This window comes from Macaca fascicularis, chromosome 1, assembly GCF_037993035.2.
Source record: "Macaca fascicularis isolate 582-1 chromosome 1, T2T-MFA8v1.1".
NCBI lineage: Eukaryota > Metazoa > Chordata > Mammalia > Primates > Cercopithecidae > Macaca > Macaca fascicularis.
The window spans coordinates 126,223,880-126,243,628 of NC_088375.1; the positions used below are offsets into that span (position 1 = coordinate 126,223,880).

The 19,749-nt window shown below is 36.0% G+C and overlaps 1 protein-coding gene across 7 annotated transcripts in view; it reads right to left on the minus strand.

The window, feature by feature from the left end:
• Positions 1 to 19,749, minus strand: part of LOC102141746 (mitochondrial adenyl nucleotide antiporter SLC25A24-like) — an 80,999-nt gene that overhangs the window by 43,252 nt on the left and 17,998 nt on the right. For 6 of the 7 annotated variants that reach the window (XM_074000396.1, XM_074000388.1, XM_074000390.1 and 3 more), the window contains one exon: positions 15,525 to 15,636. The exons of the other annotated variant lie outside the window; for it this stretch is intronic. In XM_074000396.1, coding sequence (XP_073856497.1) covers positions 15,525 to 15,636 — 112 coding nt within the window. The remainder of the gene's footprint in view (positions 1 to 15,524; positions 15,637 to 19,749) is intronic. 7 annotated transcript variants of the gene reach the window in all.

Genomic DNA, 19,749 nt, shown 5'->3' on the forward strand with positions numbered 1-19,749 from the left:
AAACCAAAAGTCTCAGCCTAAAAGCTCCTTGAGCCGATAAACAACTTTGGCAAAGTCTTAGGATATAGAATAAATGTACAAAAATCACTACCACTCCTATAAACCAACAGCATCCAACGCAAGAGTGGAATCAGTAATACAATAATGTTCTCAATTGCCACAAAAAGAACAAAATACCTAGGAATATAGCTAACCAGGGAGGTGAAAGATCTCTACAATTAGAATCACAAAACACTGCTCAAAGAAATGAGACAACACAAACAATAGAAAAACATTCATGGTCATGGATAGGAAGAATCAATCTTGTTAAAATGGCTATACTGCCCAAAAGAATTTACAGATTCAAAGCTATTAATATCAAACTACCAATGACATTCTTCACAGAACTAGAGAAAAACCATTTTAAAATTCATATTGAACCAAAAAAGAGCCTACATAGTCAAGACAATCCTAAGCAAAAAGAACAAAGATGGAGGCATCATGTTACCCAACTTCAAACTATACTACTGGGCTCTAGTAATCAAACAGCAAGGCACTGGTACATAAACAGACATATAGACCAAGGGAACAGAATAGAGAGCCCAGAAATAAGGATACACACCTACAACCATCCTGATCTTTGAAAAAGCTGACAAAAACAAGCAATGAGGAAAGGACTCCCTATTCAATAAATGGTTCTGGGATAACTGACTAGCCATGTGCAAAAGATTGAAACTGGATCCCTTCTTTACACCATATACAAAAATCAACTTGAGATGAATTAAAGATTTTAAATGTAAAACATAAAACTATAAAAATCCTGGAAGATAACCTAAGAAATACCATTCTGGACATAGGGGGCAAAGACTTCATGACAAAGACACCAAAAGCAATTGCAACAAAAGCAAACATTGACAAATGGGATCTAATTAAACTAAAGAGCTTCGGCACAGCAAAAGAAACTTATCAACAGAGTAAACAGACAACCTACAGAATGGGAAAAGTATTTGCAAACTATACATCTGACAAAGGTCTAATATCCAGCATCTATGAGGAACTTAAACAAATTTACAAGAAAAAAAATATATAACCTCATTAAAAAGTGTATAAAGGACATGAACAGGCACTTTTCAGAAGAAGACATACATGCAGCCAACAAGCATATGAAAAAATGTTCAATATCAGTGATATGGTTTGGCAGTGTCCCTACCCAAATGTCAACTTGAATTGTATCTCCCGGAATTCCCATGTGTTATGGGAGAGACCCAAGGGGAGGTAATTGAATCATGGGGGCTGGTCTTTCCCATGCTATTCTTGTGATATTGAATAAGTCTCACAAGATCTGATGGGTTTATCAGGGGATTCCACTTTTGCTTCTTCCTCATTTTCTCTTGCCACTGCCATTTAAGAAGTGCCTTTCACCTCCCACCATGATTCTGAGGCTTCTGCAGCCATGTGGAACTGTAAATTCAATTAAACCTATTTTTCTTCCCAGTCTCGGGTATCTCTTTATCAGCAGTGTGAAAAAGCACTAATACAGTAAATTGGTAGCAGTAGAGTGGGGCATTGCTGAAGATACCCAAAAATGTGGAAGCGACTTTGGAACTGGGTAACAGGCAGAGATTGGAACAGTTTGGAGGGCTCAGAAGAACACAAGAAAATGTGGGAAAGTTGGGAACTTCCTATAGACTTGCTGAACGGCTTTGCCCAAAATGGTGACAGTGATATGGACAATACGGTCTAGGCTGAGGTGATCTCAGATGGAGATGAAGAACTTGTTGGGAACTGGGGTAAACATGACTCTTGTTATGTATTAGCAAAGAGACTGGAGGCATTTTGGCTCTGCTCTAGAGATTTCTGGAACTTTGAACTTGAGCGAGATGATTTAGGGTATCTGGTGGAAGAAATTTCTAAGCAGCAAAGCATTCAAGAGGTGACTTGGGTGCTACTAAAGGCATTCAGTTTTATAAGGGAAGCAGCACATAAAAGTTTGAAAAATTTGCAGCCTATGTGATAGAAAAGAAAACCCATTTTCTGGGGAGAAACTCAAGCCAGCTGCAGAAATTTGCATAAGTAGCAAGGAGCCTAATGTTAATCCCTAAGACCATGGGAAAAACGTCTGCAGGCCATAGCAGAGACATTCATGGCAGCCCCTCCCATCACAGGCCTGGAGGCCCAGAAGGAAAAAGTGGCTTCCTGGGCCAGACCCAGGGTCCCCATGCTGTGTGCAACCTAGAGACTTGGTACCCTGTGTCCCAGATGCTCCAGCTATGATTGAAAGGGGCCAATATACAGCTCAGGCTGTGGCTTCAGAAGGTGGAAACCCCAAGCCTTGGCAGCTTCCATGTGGTGTTGAGCCTGCAGGTGCACAGAAGTCAAGAACTGAGGTTTGGGAACTTCTGCCTAGATTTCAGAAGATGTATGGAAACATCGGGATGCCCAGGCAAAAGTTTGCTGCAGGGGTGGAGCCCTCATGGAGAACCTCTGCTAGGGCACTGTGGAAGGGAAATGTGGGGTCAGAGCCCCCAAACAGAGTCCCTACTGAGGCACTGCCTACTGGAGTTGTGAGAAGAGAGCCACTGTCCTCCAGACCCCAGAATGGTGGATGCACTGACAGCTTGCACTGTGTGCCTGCGAAAGCCACAGATACTCAATGCCAGCCCATGAAAGCAGCTGGGAAGGAAGTTGTACCCTGCAAAGCCACAGGTGCAGAGCTGCCCAAGACCATGGGAACCCACCTCTTACATCAGCATGACCTGGATGTGAGACCTGGAGTCAAAGAAGATCATTTTGGAGTTTTAAAATTTGACTGTCTCACTGGATTTTGGACTTACATGGGCCCTGTAACCCATTTGTTTTGGTCAATTTCTCTGATTTAGAATAGCTGTATTTACCCAATACCTGTACACCCATTGTATCCGGGAAGTCATTAGTTTGCTTTTGATGTTACAGGCTTAGAGGTGGAAGGGACTTGCCTTTTCTCAGATGAGACTGTGGACTGTGGACTTGTAGGTTAATGCTAAAATGTTAAGATTTGGGGGGACTGTTGAGAATGCACGATTGGTTTTGAAATGTGAGGACATGAGATTTGGAGGCACCAGGGGAAGAATGATATGGTTTGGCTGTGTCTCTACCCAAATCTCAATTTGAATTGTATCTCCCAGAATTTCCATGTGTTGTGGGAGGGACCTGGGGGAGGTAATTGAATCATGGGGGCAGGTCTTTCCCGTGCTATTCTCATGATAGTGAATAAGTCTCACAAGATCTGATGGGTTTATTAAGGGTTTCTGCTTTGGCTTCTTCCTCATTTTCTCTTCCCACCACCATGTAAGAAGTGTCTTTCACCTCCTGCCATGATTCTGAGGTCTCCTCAGCCATGCAGAACTGCAAGTCCAATTAAACCTTTTTCTTCCCAATCTCGGGTATATCTTTATCAGCAGTGTGAAAATGGACTAATATAATCACTGATCATTAGAGAAATGAAAATCAAAACCATAATGAGATGCCATCTCACATCAGTCAGAATGGCTATTATTAAAAACTCAAAAAATAACAGATGCTGGTGAGGTTGTGGAGAAGAAGGAATGCTTATACACTGCTGGTGGGAATGTAAATTAGTTCAACCCTTGTGAAAAGCAGTGTGGCAATTCCTCAAAGAACTTAAAACAGAACTACCATTCAACCCAGCAATCCCATTACTGGGTATATACCCAAAAGAAAATAAATCATTCTACCATAAAGATACATGCACATGTATGTTCACTGCAGAACTATGCACAATAGCAAAGACATGGAAACAACTTAAATGCCCATTAGTGGCAGATTGGATAAAGAAAATGTGGTACATAGATATCATGGAATACTATGCAGCCTTAAAAAACAACAAAATCATATTCTTTGCAGGAATATAGATGGAGCTGGAGGCCAACATCCTTAGAAAACTAATGCAGGAAAAGAAAACCAAATACCTCATGTTCTCACTTATAAGTGGGAGCTAAATAATAAGAACCAATGGGCACAAAGAGGACAACAACAGATACTGGAGCCTACTTGAGGAAGGAGAGTGGGAGAAGAAAGAGGTTCAGGAAAAATAACTGTTGGGTACTATCTTAGTACCTGGGTGAAAATATGGTCTCTACACCATACCCCCATGACATGAGTTTGCCTATATTAAAAAAATCTGCACATGTACCCCTGAACCTAAAATAAAATTTACAAAAAAGAAATCCATAACTCCTATAAAAAGAAAGAATACAAATTAAACCTCTACTATATTATCTATGAGGATACATTATCTATTAGGATTAATAGACAGACAAATCAAGAATTTAAATATACATAATAAATATAATAATAAATATTCTCCAAAATATTGGAGCTATATTGCATATTATTCACCAAATGCGGGCATTGAGGTATAAAGAAGAACGAAGTAGAAATATTAGACGTGAAATATATAACTTTACCCACCGATGGAATAAATAACCAAATGGCTACAGCCAAACAATGATCAAGTAAAGGAACTCTCCCAGAAAACATCAGGCAGGAAGAAAGGCACAGAGACTAGAAATGAAAAGGTAAGAGACTGTGAAGATAGAACAAGAAAGGAGTCTTTAAAAAGTAGAAAAAATAAATGTCAAGAAAATATAAGAATAACCAACAATTTTCCAAAATTGGAGAGAGATGAAGCACCTCATATTGGAAGGGCTCAGAGAAGATATTTGAGAAAAGCTTACCTAAATGTATTATATACTACATATATATAGAAACTATATATAGATATACATAGATATATATTATATATAATATATAGATATACATAGATATATATTATATATAATATATAGATATACATATATAATATATAGATACACATATATTATATATATAATATATGGATATACATAGTTACATATTTATATATATAGGTTTTGTTTTGTTTTATTTTATTATTATTATTATATTTTTTTTGAGACAAGGTCTCACTCCCATCACCCAGGCTGGAGTGCAGTGGCACTATCATCACTTACTTCGGCCTTCACTTCCCGGGCTCAGATCATTCTCCCACTTCACCTTTCTGACCCTCCTGACCACCATGCCTGGCTAATTTTTGTATTTTTTTGATAGAGGGGTTTCGGCATGCTGCCCAGACTGGCCTCAAACTCCTAAGCCCAAGAGATCTGCCCACCTTGGCCTCCCAAAGTGCTGGTATTACAGGCATGAGCCACCACTCCTGGCCATCCAAATGCATTATAATAAATTTTAAAACATCAAAGATGAGGAGAGAAAAAGTTTTCTAAGTGTTCTGGGATAAAGAACAAATCAGCTGATCCTTGAACAACACAGGTTTGAACTGTGTAGGTCCACTTATACACAGATTTTTTGCAATAAATACAGTTGGCCTTCTGTATCTGTTCATGTCTACAACCAAACAGATTGAAAATACAGTATTCATAAGATGTGCAATTTGCTGATACCGAAGACTGACTTTTCATATAACAGGTTCTACCAAGGCAACTTCGGGACTAGAGTATGCATGGATTTTGGTATTGACAGCAGGCGTTGAGGGGGAGAGTGGGATCCTGGAACCAATGCCTGTGGATACCTAGGGACAATGTACAAACAAGAATCCAACTCAGGTCATATGGTATGAGAAGGTAATGCAGTAATATTTTCAAACCAATCAATGAAAGAAACTTTTAATCTAGAATTTTAAACAAAAATATCACTTAAAAGCAAACATACAAGAACAATATTCTCAATTATTGAACATCTCAGCAGACTTAGCACACAAAGACCCTCTTTGAAAACATTCTTGGAAGAGGCACTCCAGCAAACAGAGAAATAAACCCAGGAGGACATTAAAACATAAATGAGAAGCAAGGATAAATAAATAAAGTCAGCTAAAATATATTATTTTTTTTAAAAGGCAAAGATACACACTGTACACATATAACTATATCGAATAAAATCCACTAAAATTCTAGATAGTACCAAGAAAATATGGGTTATGGCAAAAACCAAATGGAAGTAAGAGTATTTTGAAGTATACCTATATTGTTTAGGAGAAGATACAGATTGAACTTGAGAAGAAAAACATCATGAGAGATTGTTAAAAGGAACAACTAATCAAAAAGATATAAAAATTACGAAGATAAATACACGTTAACCACATAGCCTCAAAATATTTTCAGCAACAACCAATGGAACTACAGGAAGAAATAAATTAGCAACTATACTTGCTAATTTTAAAAATATTCTTCTCAGAATTTTACAGATCAAACAGAATAAAAATTATAATGCATATAAAATAATAAGCTTTAGCTTAATTGATTTATATAGAAATTTACATCCAACAAGCAAAAAAATATGTATTATTTTTTAGGACACATGCATAGAATATATGTTTTTAAATCGACCATTTAATAGGCTACAAAGGAAGCCACAATAAATTCCCAGGAATCTATATCATACCCTCTACAATCCCTGACTATATTTCAATATCATACATAACAAAAGGATGTCTTTAAAAGGAAACCTTTGGCCAGAAAATTATGCACACACATAAAATAAAGATATATCTAATTAATTCTAGGATTAAAGAGGAAATCTCAGAGAGAAATTATAAAATGAATGGTGCCTGAACGACAATACAAACACCATATATCAAAACATATATGGTATCAGTTGGAGCCTAGGAAAGAAAAACTCGCAGAATACAGGTACCAGTAGTTTGAGAAACACATAGAATATATCCTTCTGTAAACATGAAATGGTGAAAACATGGTAGCACTCTGTTAGTCAGGGCTCTCCAGAAAGACAGAACCAATAGGATGGATGGATGGATGGATAGATAGACAGACAGATAGACAGACAGACAGACAGACAGACAGATAGATAGACAGACAGACAGACAGACAGACAGATCGATAGTTTATTGCAGAAATTTATTCATTGGGCTCATGCAATTATGGAGGCTGAGAAGTCCAAGGGTGAGGGGCCACATCTGTGAGAACCTGCTCACTGATGGGGACTTTCTGCAAATTACCATTCTTGTAGGTCAAAAATAGTTGGATATCAGAAATTTCATATAGTTCATATCATTATACTCATTTTACTGATGAAATTGAAGCACAGACGGATTCAATAACTTGCCCAAGTTACACAGCCAATCAGTCATTGTCAACGTTATAATTTGAGACTAGGAAGTGTAGTTTCAGAGTCTGTCTCTTAACCAGTATGCTATACTGCACTGCTTCTTGGAAATTATCTCCATGGATGCAAAAAAGGCATCTAATAAATCTCATCACTGATTTATCATTAAAAAATATATATCTGACTGAAAGTAAAGAGCAGTTGTCCAGGGATAGGTAGAAGAGTAGTGATTAACTGTAAACAACTACCAGGAATTTTTGGGATAATGGAAATGTTCTAAAAATGGATTATGGTGATTGTTGTACTGTTCTCATAATTTACTAAAATAATTGAATTTATTTGCACTCTTACAATGGGTGAATTTTATGTTATATAAATGTATTTAAATAATTCTATTTTTAAAATTCTGAAAACTTCCTTAGTTTGCTAATAATTATAAGAACAACATAGCAAGCACCATATTTAATAGAAGAAATTTTAGAAGCATTTAAAAAAATGCTTCATGAATAAAAAACAATGATTGCCATCCCTACTACCATCTAACATAGTACTGAAGATTCTGGCCAAAGATATAAGCTAAAAATATTTTCATGTGGGAACTAAAATAAAAGAAATAAAATCATTAAGAAAATATAAACAAGGCAAAACAAAAGCATTAGGTGGCAAATTGTTATAATAAATAAGAGAGTTCAGCAAAGTACCACATAGAAGATCAAATTACAAAAAGGAGTTTCTGAAAGCAGAAATAATCAAGTGGAAAATTTATATAGGAAAGAAGATACATTCACAATAGTGGCAAAATCTATACAGCATCTAAGATTTAACCTAACAAAGAGTACACAAGACCATTTCAGGGAAAAAAATGTAACACTCTGTTAAATAATATAACAAGAGATCTGAATAGAGAATTTGATCATGTTTGTGGATAGAGTAAATTAAAATTATGAAGATACCTATTTTACCCAAATTATTCTATAAATTCAATGCTGCAATGGATTGAATGTTTGTATCCCCCTCTACCATCAATTCAAATGTTGAAACCCTCATCCCAGTGTGATGGTATTTGGAGGTGGGGCCTTTGAAAAATAATTACATCAGGAGCCTCATAAGAAGTCAGACAGCTAGCTAGCTCCCTTTCCATACTATATGAGGATGGCAAGAAGATGGCCCTCTGTCAACCAGGAAGAGGGCATTCCCCAAGAACCCAACCATGCTGGCAACCTGATCTACGACTTCCAGCTTTCAGAACTCTGAAAAATAAATGCCTGCAGTTTAAGTAGCCCAGTATATATAGCATCATGAACTGGCTAAGACAGAAATTGGTATTGAGAAATGACACATCGCAATAACAAGTACATGAAAATGTGGAAGCAGTCTTGGAAGTGGTAACGGGTAGAGGCTACAAGAACTGTGAAGTACGTGCTAGAAAATGTCAATGCTGCCATGATGGGATTTTAAAGGCAAGTGTGATTATGGCTCAGAAATAAAAGAGGACAGCTGTACGGAAAGCTTCTGTCTTCTTAAGACAGTACGTAATTATGAATCATGTTAGATGGTAGAGGCCATTCTGATAAAACCTCAAAAGGAAATGACGAAACATGTTATTAAAAACTAGAGGAAAGCCCACCCTTGTTACAAAGTGGTAAAAAACTTGGCTGAATTGTATTTATGTTCTAGTGTTTTGTGGAACGTGGAACTTGTAAGTGATGAAAGTGGATAGTTAGCAGAGGACATTTCTAGGCAAAGTGTTAAAGGAGTGGCTTACTTCTTCCCGATCACTTATAGAAAAACGTAAGAAGAGAGAAATAAGTTGAAGATGGAATCGTTAACCAAAAAGGAACCAAAACTTAAATATTTGAAAAATTCTGAACTGTTAATGTTACAAAAAAATTTTTAAAAAGCATGTTCAGAAGACAACACTAAGGGTATGGTGAACTAACCACTTGAAAAGGAGATTCGTGTACGTGTGAACCATGGACTTAATCAGCCATCTCAACAGAAACCAGGAACAGAGATAGGGCAATTCTAGCAGAAATTAGCAAGAGGAAATCTCGAGCAAGCTGAGACTAAAAGAAAGAGAAAATAGGATACAATTAAGGAAGACCATCAGACTTCTTAGAACTTCAGGACTACAGGACTCAACCACTAAACAGCAAAATGCACTATCCAAAACAAGGGAAGAAGGACTCAAAGGAGATTCAGAAATCCACAGAGCTGCCACTCCCACCATCGGCCCGGAGTGCCATGGGCTGAGCCTGAGAATGGGGCTGCCTCCACCTCAGTTTCAAAGGGTGGGACCTACACCCAGCAGAGCCATGGGGCAGGGCTGTTGGGACCCACTGGGACACCACCCCCACTGGCCAGAGTCATAAATGAGGAACCACTGCCACCATGAGTCCAGAGGGTAGAACATCAAAATGATTATTCTTGGGCCTTAAGATCTCACAGAGCTTGCCTTGCTATTAACTTGCCTAGGACCCATCTTTCCTTTCCTTCTTTCCTCTGTCTCCCTTTTGGAATGGGAATGTCTCTCCTATGCCTATATATTTTGGAAGCACATAACTTGCTTACTTTCACAGGTTCGGGATTGGAGAGAAATTTGCCTCAGGATGAATTGTACTTCAAATCTTACCCACATCCAATTTACATGATAGTTAGATGAGACTTTGGACTTCAGACTTTTAAAGATAATGCTGGAACCAGTTAAGTATTTGGGGGCTGTTGGAATGGAATGGATTTATTTTGCATGTGAGAAGAACATGAACTTGGGGGAGCCAGGGGCAGAATGCAATGAATGAAATGTATGCCTCCAAATTCATATATTGAAATCCTAATCGAAATGTGATGATATTTCGAGTTGGGGGCCTTTGGGACACAATTAGGTCATGAGAGTGGATCCATCATAATTGGAATTAGTGCCCTTACAAGATGACACCAGAGGGCTAGCTAGCTCTCTTTCCACTATGTGAGGGAATAGAAAGAAGACAGCCCTCTGTACACCAGGAAAAGTGCACTCACCAAGAACCTGACTATATCAGCACCCTGATCTCAAATTTCTAACCTCCAGAACTCTCAGAAATCAAGATTTGTTGTTTGAATCACCTGGGACATGGTAATTTCTTAGAACAGCCCAAACCAAGACAAATGTAATCACAATCAAGTTTCTGAAAATATACAGTTGAAATTAAGAAAATCAAAAATTCAGTTGAAATTAAGAAAATCTAAAATCTAAAATAGAGGTTCTTCTTTAAAAAAAAAAAAAAAAACTAAGCTAATTTTGATAAGAAAGATCCTTTCCCCATTGCTTGTTTTTGTCAGTTTTGTCGTAGATCAGATGGTTGTAGACGTGTGGTGTTAATTCTGAGGCCTCTGTTCTGTTCCATTGATCTATATATCTGTTTTGGTATCAGTACCATACTGTTTTGATTAGTGTAGCCTTCTAGTACAGTTTGAAGTCATGTAGTCTGATGCCTCCAGTTTTGTTCTTTTTGCTTAGAATTGTCTTGGCTATACAGGCTCTTTTTTGGTTCCATATGAACTTTACAGTAGTTTTTTCTAGTTCTGTGAAGAAAGTCAATGTAACTTGATGGGAATAGCATTGAATCTATAAGTTACTTTGGACAGTATGGCCATTTTCATGATATGGATTTTTCCTATCTATGAGCATGGAATGTTTTTCCATTTGTTTGTGTCCTCTCTTATTCCCTTTAGCAGTGGTTTATAGTTCTCCTTGAAGAGGTGCTTCACGTTCCTTATAGGTTGTATTCCTAGGCATTTTATTTTATTTGCAGCCATTGTGAATTGGAGTTCACTCATGATTTGGCCCTCTGTTTGTCTAGAATTGGTGTATAGGAATGCTTGTGATTTTTGCACATTGAATTTGTATCCTGAGACTTTGCTTATCAGCTTAAGGAGTTTTGGGGCTGAGATGATGGAGTTTTCTAAATATATGATCATGTTATCTGCAAACAGAGACAATTCGACTTCCTTTCTTCCTATTTGAATACCCCTTATTTCTTTCTCTTGCCTGATTGCCCTGCCCAGAACTTCCAACACTATGTTGAATAGGGGTGGTGAGAGAGGGCATCCTTGTCTTGTGCTGATTTTCAAAGGGAATGTTTCCAGCTTATGCCCATTGAGTATAATACTGGCTATGGGTTTGTCATAAATAGCTCTTATTATTTTGAGATATGTTGCGTCAATACCTAGTTTATTAAGAGGTTTTAGCATGAAGAGGTATTGAATTTTATCGAAGGCCATTTCTGCATCTATTGAGATAATCATGTGGTTTTTGTCACTGGTTCTGTTTATGTGATGGATTACATTTTGATTTCTGCATGTTAAACCAGCTTGCATCCCAAGGATGAAGCCAACTTGATCGTGGTGGATAAGCTTTTTGATGTGCTGCTGGATTTGGTTTGCCAGTATTTTATTGAGGATTTTCACATCAATGTTCATCGAAGATACTGGCCTGAAATTTTCTTTTTTACTGTGTGTCTGCCAGGTTTTGGCACCAGGATGATGCTGGTCTCATAAAATGAGCTAGGGAGGAGTCCATCCTTTTCTATTGTTTGGAATAGTTTCAGAAGGAATGGTACCAGCTCCTTTTTGTACCTCTGATAGAATTTGGCTGTGAATCCATCTGGTCCTGGGCTTTTTTTGGTTGGTAGGCTACTAATTACTGCCTGAATTTCAGAACTCGTTATTGGTCTATTCAGGGATTCGATTCCTGCGTGGCTTGGTCTTGGGAGGGAGTATGTGTCCAGGAATTTATCCATTTCTTCTAGGTTTTCTAGTTCATTTGCATAAAGGTGTTTATAGTATTCTCTGATGGCAGTTTGTATTTCTGTGGGGTCAGTGGTGATATCCCCTTTATCTTTATTGTGTCTATTTGATTGTTCTCTCTTTTCTTCTTTATTAGTCTGGCTACTGTTCTATTTTGTTAATCTTTTCAAAAAACCAGCTTCTGGATTCATTGATTTTTTGAAGAGTTTTTTGTGTCTCTATCTCCTTCAGTTCTGCTCTCATCTTAGTTATTTCTTCTCTTCTGCTAGCTTTTGAATTTGTTTGCTCTTGCTTCTTTAGGATCCCCTATTCAATAAATGGTGCTCGAAAAACTGGCTAGCCATATGCAGATAACTCAAACTGGACCCCTTCCTTACACCTTGTACAAAAATTAACTCAAGATGGATTAAAGACTTAAATGTAAAACCTAAAATCATAAAAACCCTAGAAGAAAACCTAGGCAACAGCATTCAGGATATAGGCATGGACAAGCACTTCATGACTAAAACATTCAAAGCAATTGCAGCAAAGGCGTAAATTGACAAATGGGATCTAATTAAACTAAAGATCTTCTGCTCAGCAAAAGAAACTATCATCAGAGTGAATAGGCAACCTACAGAATGGGAGAAAACTTTTGAAATCTATCCATCTGATGAAGGTCTAATATCCAGAATCTACAAGGAACTTAAACAGATTTACAAGAAAAAAACAACCACATCAAAAAGTGGGCAAAGGATACAAACAGACACTTCTCTAAATAAGACATTTACGCAGCCAACAAACATATGAAAACAAGTTCATCCTCACTGATCATTAGAGAAATGCAAATCAAAACCACAATGAGATAGCATCTCACGCCAGTTAGAATGGTGATCATTAAAAAGTTAGAAAACAACATGCTGGAGAGGACGTGGAGAAACAGGAACACTTTTACACTGTTGGTGGAAGTGTAAATTAGTTCAACCATTGTAGAAGACAGTGTGGAGATTCCTCAAGGATCTAGAACCAGAAATACCATTTGATACATCAATCTCAGTACTGGGTATATATCCACGCACACACATGTTTATTGCAGCACTATTCACAATAACAAAGACTTAGAACCAAGCCAAATGCCCATCAATTATAGACTGGATAAAGTAAATGTGGCACATATGCACCATGGAATACTATGCAGCCATAAAAACTAATGAGTTCATGTCCTTTGCAGGAACATAGATGAATCTGGAAACCATCATTCTCAGCAAACTAACACAGGAACAGAAAACCAATCACCACATGTTCTCACTCATAAGTGGAAGTTGAACGATGAGAACACATGGACACAGGGAGGGAAACATCACGCACCAGGGCCTGTCAGGGGGTGAGGGGTAAAGGGAGGGAGAGCATTAGGACCAATACCTAATTCATGCAGGGCTTAAAACCCAGGTAATGGGTTGATGGGTGCAGCAAACCACCATGGCACATGTATACCTATGTAACAAACCTGCACATTCTGCACATATATCCCAGAAATTTAAGTATAATAAATAAATAAATAAATACAATGAATAATTATTTTAAGATAAGAAAAATCAATGAGGGAAGGAAGACAAAGAGGAAGTATTTACCAGGTCAGTATTATACTACACAACCATAGTCATAAAGACAGTTCAACACTGGCATTAAAAAAAAAAAAACAATGCAACAGAAAAAGAGAGTTCAAGAAAATATCCAAGTATTTATGGAAGCTTGATGTGTGAGAAAATTCCCTCTACATATACAATAAAATCAGAGCCCTGCTTTTAATCGTATAGAAATGTGAACTAACAGATGCATTAAAGGCCTAAATGTAAAAGCAGAAACCATAGAATAGAAGATAGAGAACATCTTTGTGACCAAGAGGTATGAAAGCACTTCTTAAATAAGATACCACAATTGTAAACCATTACATATTTTGTGGATTTACTCACCAAAAATCAAAGATTTCTGTTCAACCAGGAATATCATGGACAAAACAAAGAAACAACAGACAAATGGCATACTAGAAAAAATATGTGCAAGTCTGAGTACACCAAAGATTACTATCTAGGATAAATATGTAACTCTTATGAAACGTTAGGGACATGATAGAAAATCCATAAAAAACTAGATAAAGCATATAAACAGACAATTCATAGAAAAGAATATGTGAATATCATCTTCCTATGAAGAGATGTTCAGAATGTACTAGGAATCAAGGAGATGCATGTTAAAACAATGAAGTTCAACTTTATGCCCAACAGAACAGCAAATACTATAAAACTGAATAATACCAAGTAATAAACAACACATAAAGAAATGGGAACCTTCATACATTCTGGCAGGAGTGTGAATTGCTACAGCTAGCCATTCTGGAAAAAAAATATGACAATATTTCATGAAATTAAAACAAAATTGAAACTGGATACCTTAGCAGTTGTAAAATGTATTCCCTCTGACTTACAAAACTGTGTGAAATTCTCTAAAGTACATAAAAGGAAAGCATTTTTTATGGGTGAAGTTGGAGAAAAAATAGATGTCCATTTCTTGGGGGATAGACAAGAAAGAAGTAATAAGTTCATACTATGAGTATGTTAGAAGCAATAAATTAGATGAGCATATAACGTCAAGGACAAATCATAAAGTAAGAAATCAGATGTGGCCTCTAGCACAACACTAGCTATACAAATCAAAAACACATGTGTGAAACAATACTACATGCATCCTAAGAATATGTAAATATATAAATATCCAAGAACACAAATGAAACATATTAGATAGAATAAGTGCCTATCATAACAACTAACATGTATTGAACACTTACGTGCTCAGCCCTGTTTTAAATATACTAACTAATGTACTAATCTAATTCTCAAAACGTTTATCATTTTTATCTCTACTATATAACTGAGGAAAATGATGCACAGAGAGGTTGATATAGCAAGTGGGTGGCAGATGTGGAATTCAAACCCAGGCAGTCCAGAGCCTGTACTCTTTGCTTCCCCTATGTTCTCTATGGAGAGGAGGCAAAAACTCAGGAGGGTGAATGAGAATAGTATGCCATGAAAAATTAATTAACTTAACCCCCACACCTGAGATCTGCAAAAGGAAACAAAGTCTTCAATTACAAGATCTCTTTGTTACAACTCCAAATCAAGTGCTTATATAACATGAGCAGGTAGATTATTAAATATTTGACCCTTTCTGGTTCTAAAATTTTCAAATCCTAATATTTGACTTTACGTTTTCTATGACAGAAGACCCAATCAGATACAGCATATCTGTGAAAAAAGAAAAATACATTATTTTTCACTTTTCTAGGACAATCTAAATACTATGTCATCGAAATTAATTCTTAACACAAAGCAGGCACTTTCAACAGGTAGATTAGGATGTTAAGTTCTAGATTTGGGAAAACAAAGAAACTGGTTGCTATGTTTATACACGTAATACTAATACCCCTCATTAAATTAGCAGAACATTATTGGGGGGAAATATTGTAAGTTTAGCCCCTGAGGCTGCAAGGATTGTAGGGGTGATATTATCATAACAGCTATGACATTTAGAACAAAATAAAAACAAAGTAAAATACAAAGTAATCTTACAGTAGAACGCTTCCAGAAATGAATAATTTCAGTGACATTTTTTGCAGGATGCAGTAAAAAGTAGTACTTCCATTCATCCCAGTCTACTGTCATTGACCCATCAGTATCCATGCTGAAATTTTTAAAAAAAGAAAATAGTGCTTGCAACATTTATATCAAAGTTAGCACCACTATAAAAATAAATACTTCTTAAATATTTATTATTGGAGCCACTCCTTTGGACTTCATGAAATTACTGTATTTTCATATTGTTATTTAAATGGACTTTATTTTTTAAGCAATTTTTGATTTTCAGAAAAATTGAGATGATAATACAGAGAGTCCCATATATCCCCACACTCAGTTTCCCCTGTTGGTAACATTTCACATTATTATGGTACATTTGTTATAATTAATGAACCAATATTGCTACATTATTATTCACTAAAGTCCATGCTTTATTCAGAGTTTCTTAGTTTTTAACTAATGTCCTCTCTTTGTTTCAGGATCCCAGCTGAAATGGCACATTCCATTTAGTCATCACATCTCCTTAGGCTCTCTTGGCTATGATAGTTTCTCTTTCCTTGTTTTTGATAACCCTGATAGCTTCAAGGAGTGCTGATCAGGTAATTGGCAGAATGCCTCTCTAGTGGATTTTATTCCGTATTGCTTTTTAATTATTTACTTGCATGTATTTCTCCCATATTTTCCTATGATATTTTGAAGGGAAAGACCAAGTCATCTGTGTATCTCCAACACTTAGCCTTCCATAAATATCTGTTGAATCAATGAATAAATGGATGAAAAGTGAATAAAACTGATTGAAGGGTAATTTTATATCTTTTGGCTCTTCAAGTATTATTTTTACTTCTGATCCTTTTCTCCCTATTTATAGCTTTTTAATCAACTTTAAAACAACCTTTTATTAATTTAAAAACTCACTTTTCCCATGGAAAATTTAGGATTTAGTCAATTTTTAAGCATCTCAATTTTTTTAAGTTGTTTCATTGTCTGACTAAAAGGTGGAATTAGTGAAATGCTTTTTAGGTAGCATTATTGTAAATACAAATTCTAAAAAACAAATTCCATTCTGCCAACAAAAAGATTAGTACAATTTCCAGTTCTAGCCAAGACAAAATAGTGGCTACAGAACTTAGATTGCCACAGTAAACCAATCTGAAACTGGACACAATATATGAAACAACTGTTTTCAGGCATCGGTCTACAAACAGGACAGGGTTGTGATACTTGAAAGAAGGAAACCCAGAAGTTGAGCTCTCCATTGATTCTCGTTTTTGGTTGGGGACACTTCAAATAGTAGCATAGACAAGTAGGAGCCTAAATAAAGAACAGGTGGGTAGAATAAACAAAGATTGGAGCTCAGGGTTGCTGAGACGGCAGGAATTTTCAGGTCAAATTTTGGACAGTGTTCCAGAAACTATACAGGTAACCTTGAATTTTTGGCCGAATACTAAGCTACACTTGACTCCATCAGCCTGACAAAAATAGCTACTGTAGGACTGTGAGTCTGTAGAAATTCAGTAGCTGAGCAATACTGGAGTTCAAAAAAGAAAGCAAAGTTGGAAGTGAGGGCAAGAAACATTACATACAGGGGGAACTAAAAAAAGCAACCACTGACATCAGAGTCAGCTCTTAATAGCAGACATCTTTTTTGTTGTTGTAGTTTGTTTTTTGAGACGGAGTTTGGCTCTTGTCACCAAGCCCAAGCTGGAATGCAGTGGCACGATCTAGGCTCACTGTAACATCCGCCTCACAGGTTCAAGTAATTATCCTGCCTCAGCCTCCTGAGTAGCTGAGATTACAGGCACCTGCCACCACACCCAGCTAATTTTTGTGTTTTTAGTAGGGACAGGGTTTCACCATGTTGGTCAGGCTGGTTTCGAACTCCTGACCTAAGGTGATCCACCTGCCTCGGCCTCCCAAAGTGCTGGGATTACAGGCGTGAGCCACTGCGCCTGGCCAATAGTAGACATCTTTAGTGATAACTTCAAAGTGCTGGAAAAAAAAAAAAAAACTGTCAACCTAGAATGCAACTGCAATAAAAATAACCTTCAAAAATGAAGGTTACATAAAGACATTTTCAGGTAAACTAAATATTCTCTACAAAATTCACCTGTGAGCAATGTGTACCGCTTCAATCTGCTTTGCCTTATGACATTACATTGTAATCATCTGGAATTATTTACTAGCCTGAAACCCTCAAGTGGGGACTTTGGCTTGTTCACAGCTTTGTTCACAACTGCATCTTTTGTAGCTACAGCTATGACTGATGTTTATAGAAGTTCTATAAATAAATTTTGAATAAATCATTGCTATCAGTAATTCATAATTAATTAGAGTACGATTCAGCAGTGTATTTCAAATTTTCCAAAAACATAACAACATATAATTTTGTGAGTACTGGCTTATAAAATACCATTTGTCATATCAATGAAAAAAATCCATAGATTGACAAAACTCCCAAGTTTCTATCAAACTTGTCCTGTTACTTCTTTTTTAAAAAAATGTTATTTTTTAAGAAAGCTTATTTCTTGTTTAATTACTTATGAATAGAGAACATATTCTGTATGATTCCAGTTCTTTATTAAAATATTTCACATTTCCTTTATGACCCAATGTATGGGCAATTCTTATCAATATCCTTCGTGTGCTTTAAGAAAAACATATTCTTCAGTTTTCGAGTGTAATATTCTATGAATGCTTTCTAGGTAATGGTGGGTGATGGTATTGCTATATTTAATCTTTAATGGTATTTTCCATCTGCTTGTTCTATTAAATGCTGAGAAATCTGAGTTAAATCTCTTAGTATAATCATTGACTGCTTATCTATTCTTCCTTGTACGTTTATTAATTCTTGATTTATAAATTTGGGCTATATTATTAAACCTATACAAATTTAGAATTCTATCTTCTGGATAAATAAAATCCCTAATCATTACAAAATGCCCCTTTTTATTTTTGTAATGTTTTGCTTTCTCCATCCTTTTCTTCTAACACTTCCATTTACTTAAAAATATACCTCTTGTAACAGTATGTAATTAGATTTTGTCCACAGCAACAGCCAAAATATTTTGTCAGATATAAGATACAGATTAACAGGATATATTTCATGTTAAGACATAAAAGAATCATAAAACAATCAAGAAATAATAAACTATAAGAAATTATCAAACATATCTGAAAAAACCAAATGACATAAACTTCTATAAATAAAAAATTGTTAATAAACTCAATAGAATGGTTAAGTGAAGAAAAGAGATAGATGAAGAGGGGAATTGAAGATATATTTGAAGGACTTACCCAGAATGCTGCACAGAAAAAGAAGAAAGTAGAAAATATTTTAAAAAGACAAAGAAAATGAAGAGGAAACTGTATTTTAAAATATAAAGATTGAGAATTTTTTAATACTGTCATAAGACATAAACATATAGTTTCAAGAAGTACAACAACACTGAGGAAGTAAAATTAATAAAAAGAAAGCAAGACAGGCCTATTCACTAGATAAAAAGCTACAGAACCTAAAAGACAAAAAGAAGATAATAAGAGAACACAGAGAGAAGAGACAAATCCCCTACCAAGGATCAATATAAAGACTAGCCCAATCTTCCATCTAATAGTGCAATCTAAAAGCAGTAGAATAATATCTCAAAGTTCTGAGTAAAAATAATTGTCAAACTAAAACTGTGTATCGAGCAAAACTCTCTTTCTAGAACAAAAGTGAAATAGACATGCTTTCAGATGCTCAACAACTAAGAGTTAAGTACCAATATATTTCCACTAAAAGAATTTCCAAAGGATGCAGTTCATGAAGAAAAATTATCCTGGATGAGTAGTGTGGGATGCAAGGAAGAATCTTGAGTAAATAAGATGCTAAATATAAAAACATCAATCAAATTGTCTCTATAAAATAACAATTACAATACCTATTTGTTCAGTTTAAAAAGAGAATAAAACAGCATATAAATTAGAAGAGGGGTAACTGGAGCTAAAAGTGTTCTAAAGTCTATTGTTTGCAGAGGGTATAAAGATTTTGTTTAACTTCAGCCTTTAAATTAAACTTGTATAGTAGAATTTCAAGCCTAACTACTAACAAGAAACAAAGTATATAAATCCAAACCACTAAAAAAAAAAAAAAAAAGAAAAAAGATGAGAAAAATTTTATAGAAAAGAAAGGAAAAAGAAAACCCTATAAATACTGTAAATCAGTATTACAATCAATCCAATT